We start from the raw sequence: 8,387 nt of genomic DNA, 5'->3' as shown, positions 1-8,387 counted from the left end.
ACCAACTTTTGGTTTTGTTGATTCTTTCTATTGTTTTTCTGTTCTCTATTTCATTTATTTCTGCTCTGATCTTTACTATTTCCTCTCTTCTGGTGGTTGTGGGCTTTTTTTGCTGTTCTCTTTCTATTTGTTTGAGTTCTGTAGTTAATGTTGCTTTTACTATCTTGATTAAATATCATGACTGCTACCATTATAAAATCTCCCATTTCATTCTATGGTTAAAGCTGGAACAGATATATATACATGGTCATCTGGTTTCCATATTTAGCATGTAAGGAAACTGAGGCCTAAAGAAGCCAAAATAACCCAGCTTGCTAACAGCAGAGCCATAATGAAAATATGGTCTCCTGATTCTTATTCCTCTGTTGTTAGTAATAATACTGACAGTTGTAATTATTAGAATATTAGATATGCCTACACATTTGCTTTTCAAATAAGTTGGTATCATATGCCCAAAGAACACTGTATTACATTGCTGTATAGCTTGCCCCTTAAATGTCTTTGTGATCCTACTGGAAATAAATTTCAAAGGCAGTTATATTAGGTAACCATATAAAATTGCTGTTTTTGTAGGTCAAAAATGGCAGGCAGTTTTATTTGGTTCAACCTAGTGACTATTAGATTCAACCAAATAAAACTAGTAAGGAGCCCTGGTGGCATAGTAGTTAAGAGCTTGGCTGCTAACGAAAAAGGTCAGCAGTTCAAATCCATCAGCTGCTCCTTGGAAACCCTATGGGGCAGTTCTTCTCTGTCCTACAGGGTCTGACTATGAGTCGGCACCAACTTGATGGCACCTAACAATAGCAACTAGTAGACTAGTAGACTTTTTCCTTTACAGTTTTTTTTTTTTTTTCTTAAGACAGAAATCCACATCAAATGATTGCTTGTGGTGGTGGTGGTATTGGCCATTATTATTTTGATAATTCTAACTTCCTTTTGTCCATTCGTTTATGGATTATATAATAAATGATACTACAGAGATGGGGAAGCCCCACAGCTATTTTAGTACCATGTTCTCCTCATCATCTCGTAGCTCAAATCCAATACTGGTGACCACATTTATTAAAGTTAGACTTTACATCACTGCTCATAGAAATTAATAAAATTCAAAATAGAAACTATGTTGTTAGTGGCTTGTCACATTTTGTTTCTTTTGGCTAGATGTCCCAGTGTAACTAGGTTTCAGTTTGCTCATCTCCACATATAGTTCACCTCTCCTAAAGGTGTTTGGGGCTACAGTATTTTTGATGTAGGAATGTTTGACGTTTTGAGTATTAACCATTACTCTTTATTTATTTGGTAGTTCTGAGTTCCTATAATGCTCTTGGAATGATGTTTTTACTAATTTGGAAGTTTAAAATCATGCAGATATGTATTTTTCTGCTCATTCTTTAGCCACAGTAAACATAACCCACTCTCTACTCTTAGCATGCCAGTCAAAATCAGATAGAATATAGCACTTTAACTTTCTTTGATGATCAGATAAATCTGATCTTTAAGTCTAAAATGTGATAGGGAATGAAACTTCTCCCTGACTCCATAATCATCTTCAGAAGTGATTTCCACAGGGAAGACTTGCTCCGGATGAGGGCCAAGTGTCTGAAGCAGAGAGATGCATCACTTTGAACAGTATGCTCCTGCAGTGTCTGATGTGGGTACTGTAAGAGTTCAGCACCCCCCACAGATACCCATTTAATACAACAGTCTGCGAAGCCATGGGAACAAAGAACTATTGTTAAATACCTTGAAGTATTTTTAGATTTGTAAGTTGGTAATTAATTTTAACATAAATATAAAGCAGTATAAATACTGTATAGAATTCTTGAGTGATGCCATGTACTGATTCCTTTTCTGTTCATTCTCACCTTTCCTGGTGAGTTGGCTTTGTAGTTCTCAGGGAGGGTGCGGGAGTTCTGTATTCCTCTTAAAGAGCCATTTTGCACTCCTTAATTGGAACAAGTGAGGAGATGTACACTTCATGCTATTAATAAAATGTACTATGGAGGTATTTATAAATTATGGAGTTGTTTTCTTACAGCATAAACGTCATTGTTATTTGGAAACTTAAATCGAAATTTCTTGCCTAATCTTTTGGACCTTTGAGGGTTAAGCTAATTACGCCTTACATTTATAGGTGAACTTCCATATTTACAGAAAAAACAAAAAACTTCGGTTCTCCTTAAGGTATTTTATGCTAATTATGCTGTCACTTCATTTTCCTTTCCTTTGGTCTTTTAGTCTTTTAGTACAGAAAAGAGGTAGTATCCTTTTTATGAGAAGATGATTCAAGATAGTCTCTGGAAATGAAAGTGTCCTAACCAACAGTGGACACTTTAAAAAAAGTCCCCTTTGAGACCTGGCTCAGCCACTTGGCTTATCAAGTGACTTGTTTCATGCCTGTTGAATGGGGGTAATAATCGTTTGCAGGGATAGCATTTGGCCCATTGTACAGCCCAGCATATGTGAGCCATTATCTGTGGAGGAAGAGGATTACTATAGAGAAATCATATTTTGAATGTCAGTATTGCCTAAGAATTTGTGTATAGAAGCTTTATAAATATGCTGTCAGTACTAAAACATTTTCTTGGAATTGCCTTGAAAGCGATTTTAAATCATTCAAGAAGAATTAGTCTCATTAATTTATAGTCACACTTGGCTTTTAACATCAAATGTTACTACTACTCTCCATGGCTAGATTTGCCTTTCATGGCCTGTGGCTCGTCCTAATTCACTCCCAAAGGGTAAGGACTTGGCACCACTATTGATTTTCAAAGGAATGTGTGTGTTCCGTTGTCCTAGAGATTGATTCCAAAAGCAGAGTTTCAGAACTGTTTAGTATGATAGTAGTAATGTTGACATTTGTGTGTAATCTCCCCATGTATTCATCTGCCTTACAGGAATTTGTGCCTTCTGGTCTATTTTTTAAAAAATCTTATGACTTCATAACTATACCTCAAGGAATGAGTAAATAAATACTTGAACTAAATTCTTCAAGCTTAGTCTCCTTCCAAGTGAGAGAGAAAAATCTCTAATACAACAGAGAAGATGCAGAGGCCAGTTTATGCTGAGGGTTAGTTGCAGGTCTGGTGTGGTGTTTGTGACTTTTAAGAGGAAAAAACTTTTGTGCACATTATTCCATGATTCATTGTAAGGTACTTTGGTGACTAGTAGAAAAAAAGAACACCAAATACTAAAATGTGTAATGAGAAAGACATCACAGCAAGTGAACAGAAACTTTTGAGACAATTTTGTTTAATGTGATAGTCATTCAACCAGCCTTGAGGTGAGGAGGTGGATTTGCTGTGTGTGTTTAGCATCATTGTTGTACCTGCTCACACATCACTGTACTATCAGGCCTGGGTGTAGAATGAAAAGCTGAGCATGTTTCACGTGACAGGAAGCGTATATGAAGCTATGTAATACATGCAAATATTTGCACCTTGAAAGTAACTGTATGGGTTCTTAGTTGTCTTTTTGCATCCCCCCTTGGTAACAAGTGGGCACTTTGAGCTGGATGTTGTCAAACCATTTTCTGTCCTTTAAGTGTGAAAGTTTCCCAGCATAAAAATTAATTTGTTAAAATAAAAATTGGAACCCCTACAGAAGAAAAGTAGATAATCTGCTATATATTTAAATCTACAATATGTACCACATCTTTTAAAATACTACGTGATCTTGAGGAGGGAACGTGAATTATTAAAAGTTCTATCTAGATTTTAGTTTTCCTTCTTTTCTCCTGCATAATGAATATTTGACTGTTAGATGTAACTGTGCACATAGCTGTAACATATGAAATTTTCCACCTTCTTTGAGTGAGAGGACTTTACTCTCTTGAAAGAAATGTGGTTTTATTTTTAACATTTGAAAAAGTATTCAGTCATGTTTGCTCCTCTTTGATCTTGCTTTCTTTTAAATAATGCTAGTGTGTGGGATCCAGATGAAGGTAATTTAAAAACCAGTTTTACATCCACATAGGCAGACTCAGCCTCTAATTATGCAAATTCATTTAAAACGATTTTCATTTGCAGTAATGGAAAAGCTTTTACTATTTGAGGAAAGCTTTACCTTTTGGGGAATTTTAGGCATCTAATAACTTGTGAATTCAGTCTGATGTTCTGGGTAACTGATATATTAGTTATTTTCTTATTTAAATTTTTGGTTTCTGTATTGGGAGCAAATTTTAGTTAGATGTATTTTTTCTGACTGTTTGCATTCTTACAGTATGTATGTTAGTAGAGAATCTGCTTCTCCTCTGTGTTTGTTCTTACTGCTGATAACTTTTTTTGTTTTTTCTCTTTGGGTTTTCCTTAGCTTGGCCATTGTGTAAGTACTTTGCAAACCTATACTTCAGCTTTATAACTGATGAATCCATAAATTAGGACATATGGATATATTTGATTACTTTTTAACAAATGGCATATGTGTTAGTCTTATGCATATATGCTACAAATTTCATCAGTCAAGAATGTTTGTAAAATAAACAAAATTAAGCACCTAAATGTCACCTCTATTTTCCATTTCCAAAATCAAGTATTTTTACTCCACTTTATAATGATAGAAAGTAGAGATTTTCTTGGAGAAATTTTGTTCCTTAACTGAGAAGTCAGTATCAGCAAGTAATGAAATTTTAAAGACTTACACACTTACGCTTATCTTCTCAAAAGCCAAATTTTTTTCATACTCTGAAAATCAAGTCATGTTTCTCTGTAGTTTTTGGTTAAATTATTTCTTGCTTTAATTTTGGCACAGTCTACATATGCCTTCACTTCTTTAAATATTAGTCAGCTGTGATGTGACCTAAAGCAGTGCTTCTCAAATATTTGTGGTAAAGAACCTACTTTTTTGTTTATTGTTTTTAAACCTGCAATCCATTGTAAACCAATAATTTTGTAAAATACAATGTAAATGAATGGGCTAGAAAAAATTGAAAAGACGTAGAAAATACAGGCCCTCAAGTTTATTAGATTCATCAGACCTAAAAGGATTACTGCTAAGGTTTCTAAAATGTTTCCAGTCAGCATCTGTACTTATTTCATCTCACACCAGTAACAGACTGTTTGCAGACTAGCACCAGCCCATGAAGTGCACTTTGACTAGCAGGGTGCTGGACAAGGTCTAGAGATGAGGAAATGGAATGAGTCAGTGGGGTACTTAGGTCCTTGGGGAGCTCATGAGAAAACAACAAAGGGCAGTAAAGTGAGCCTGTCTGTCACTCTTGACAGGAGCTCTAAAGCCCTTCAGCTATGGTGTTGGTCTTGGTTTCCAGGAAGAAGGTAGACCAGCCTCACCGGGCTGTGACTTCCACTTTGGAGCTGACGTCAGCACCTCAAAGTAATCTGCTGTCACCCTAAAAAGTAGGAAAGGCCAAACTTTAAACACACCAACTGGAATACTCCTGAATGAAGAGCAATCCTGGTGATCTGTGCAAAATTCCACTTATCATACAAGCAGCCACAGAAGGTGGCAGATTTTGGTCCAGGGCATCATCAAAAATAGTGAAATAAGGAGTCTTTAAATACTTATATCAAAATTTGAGCAAGTAGAAAGTAGCAATTTGTATTGTAAATTTGGTAGAAATTTATAGAAGTTTTAGTTCTCCTAAGTAAATAAAGGACCTTCTGTGCTTCTTGACACATAGTAGATTTCCAATAAATGTTAGGTTCTTTTCCTTTATGAAATAGTAAGCTTACTGAGCAAAAGGGCCACAGCTTGGGAAGCTGCATCCTGTGCAACTCCTTTTACATAGTGGGAACTCAACAACATTTACTGAAAGACCTCTAACATTTGTTTTTGGTTTCATAGGAAAAGACAAGAGGTATTGATTTTATAGACCGCCTTTGTATTTGGAGTAATTTAGGCAATAAGAAGAGAATAATAATGTGATCTTAGTTTTGTAATATACAAACTATAATAATAATCATATTTTAGATTTGTCTAACATATTTTTCTTCTGTGGCTCAACAAGTTTGTACAAATCATTTTGTAATCATCTAGTTTAGGGTAAGGGTCCTTCCTGAAATGATAGACATGCACAGTAAGTCTTTAGCGTTCTCCTTTGAGGGAACCCTGGTGGTACAGTAGTTAAGAGCAATGGCTGCTAACTAAAAGGTCAGCAGTTTGAATCCACCAGACACTCCTTGGAAACCCTATGGGACAGTTCTACTCTGTCTTATAGGGTCACTATGAGTCAGAATTGACTAGACGCCAATGGGTTTGGTTTGTTTGTTTTGTTTTGTTTTGTTTTGTTTTTTTTGGTTGGTTTATTGCTAAATGACTGGAGAGTTATACCTTTAAATCTCTAAGGATCTAATAAACAGTAAATGTTTCAAATGTATAAAAGGGATTCATTAGATTTCCAAAAGTCAGAAATGAAGAAAGTTCTTAGGGTTTGACATACACTGTCTTGCTAGTGGTAGACCTGGGTGATCCCCATCTTCTTTATTTCTCTTACTAACAATTTTTGGATTTAATGTTGGATAGTCTGGTATGGGAAACAGCATAAATAACTAGTTATTGGCTCTTTGCCATTGATAATATCTTTTTTGGAGTTGATAAGCTTTCACTTTTTCTTTGATACTAATTTTTTTTAAGACTGTCTCTTCAATTTTTATTTTTTGTGGTTACACCTGTAGCAGGTGAATACTTTATCATGTGTTTGATCTGTGTTTCTTTAGCTGAGATCAGGGGGTGCACAGGTGTTAGAAGGCTGCATTGCTGAAATCCACAACATCACCAGCTTAGACATCTCTGACAATGGTAAGTCAGAAATTAGGAAGAAAGGAAACAGAAATCTTATTTGAAGTAAGTTAGTAGAGGGGAAAAAAATCTTTTAGCCCAAATGAACCAACTCCTTTGATAGAAATCTGTTAATCAATTCTTGACTAATAGGACTTTTGATTTAACAACAAATTTTGTTTATGGAATAATTTTGTGCTGAAGTCTTACTAAATGTATTTCATGCCAAATATGTAGGATCTGTACGAAAAATAAGAGTTCTTGGGTAGTGCAAATTGTTAAGTGCTTGGCTGCTAACCAGAAGGTTGGAGGTTCAAGTCCACCCAGGATAACCTGGGAGAAAGGCCTGACAATCTACTTCTGAAAATAAGCCATTAAAAACCCTCTAGAGCATAGTTCTGCTCTGACACACATGGGTTACCATGAGTTGGAATCAACTCCACCACAACTGGTTATGCAGTAAAATAAGTCAGTCAGGAAAAAAAAATAAATAAATAAAAAAGCATTGATAAAATTAAATAACTGAGTCCAGCTTTTGGAATTCTTAGCAATAATAAAGTCACTCCCTTGTTTTATTCTGAAGCTCATTTCGTTAGCTTCATTTCTGCTGATCATAGAAGCATGTTAGTGTGAACTTTTACATTTGCATAGATAACTTTAACTCCAGTTAGCTACCTGTGAGTAGTATGTTGGAACCTTCTCTCACAGTAAAGGAGAAGAAGTGAAGCTGTCCGCCACTCTTCATTCCCATTTCCTGCTGACTTTGTTTAGCCATTAATTGTGTAAGAGATTGAGATAAGTCTTTGCAGAGAATGAGTTTATCCCTGTGAAACAATAGGAAATGAACAGAGAGCAAAAAAGTTCCTGTCAATATAAAAGAATCCCTAGGTTCCTCATGATGGTACAGTCAGTTAGCCAACTACATCTAACCTTTGCTTAATTGTGTTGCATCTGAGAATTTGTTTATACACCTGGATTTTGATTCTTCACTTACTCTGATTCTTTACAGGTTTAGAATCTGACCTCTCTACCTTAATAGTGTGGCTCAGTAAAAACAGATCAATACAACACCTGGCATTAGGCAAAAATTTTAATAATATGAAATCCAAGTAAGAGTTTTGAATTTTTTTATATGACAATGATGAAAATAACCAGCCTCCTGAAAGCTTTTGATTTGACTCCACTGTCCGCATCTTTAAAATCTCTTTAGAAATCTGACCCCTGTTTTGGACAACTTAGTACAGATGATTCAAGATGAAGAATCAGTAAGTATTATTTTAAAACATTTGACTAAAATATTGTTGCAGTTATTCCTAACTGTTTTTACTGGCATAATGCTGACTTGCTTTGAGATAATTTTATCTAAGTGTGCATATTCTATTCATGTTACTTTTTTTTATAAAAAGGAATAAATATCAATGTTTTAGTAAAGTTATAGAATGTATTAAAAATTTACTTATTCTTCACTTCATTCAACTTATCTCCAATTAAGGGGAAATTGTATATAATAGATTAAAACAAGTATAAATTTACTCTTAAACTCATCTTTAATGAACCTTACTATTTCCTAACTCCAGCTAATCTGCAGGCATGAATTTTTACAATCTAGTTAACTTTACGACCTTATATCATGCTGAGAAACATCATATTGC

At 35.0% G+C, this 8,387-nt stretch overlaps 1 protein-coding gene across 1 annotated transcript in view; it reads left to right on the top strand.

Annotated features, from left to right (window-relative positions):
* Positions 1-8,387, top strand: part of CARMIL1 (capping protein regulator and myosin 1 linker 1) — a 439,497-nt gene that overhangs the window by 301,011 nt on the left and 130,099 nt on the right. The window contains exons 18-20 of the mRNA XM_004383977.1: positions 6,675-6,756; positions 7,745-7,844; positions 7,946-8,000. Coding sequence (XP_004384034.1) covers positions 6,675-6,756; positions 7,745-7,844; positions 7,946-8,000 — 237 coding nt within the window. The remainder of the gene's footprint in view (positions 1-6,674; positions 6,757-7,744; positions 7,845-7,945; positions 8,001-8,387) is intronic.

Source organism: Trichechus manatus, unplaced genomic scaffold, assembly GCF_000243295.1.
Source record: "Trichechus manatus latirostris isolate Lorelei unplaced genomic scaffold, TriManLat1.0 scaffold00115, whole genome shotgun sequence".
Taxonomy (NCBI): Eukaryota; Metazoa; Chordata; class Mammalia; order Sirenia; family Trichechidae; genus Trichechus; species Trichechus manatus.
The sequence above is the reverse complement of the archived record's forward strand: the minus strand, read 5'-3'. Positions and strand labels throughout refer to the sequence as shown.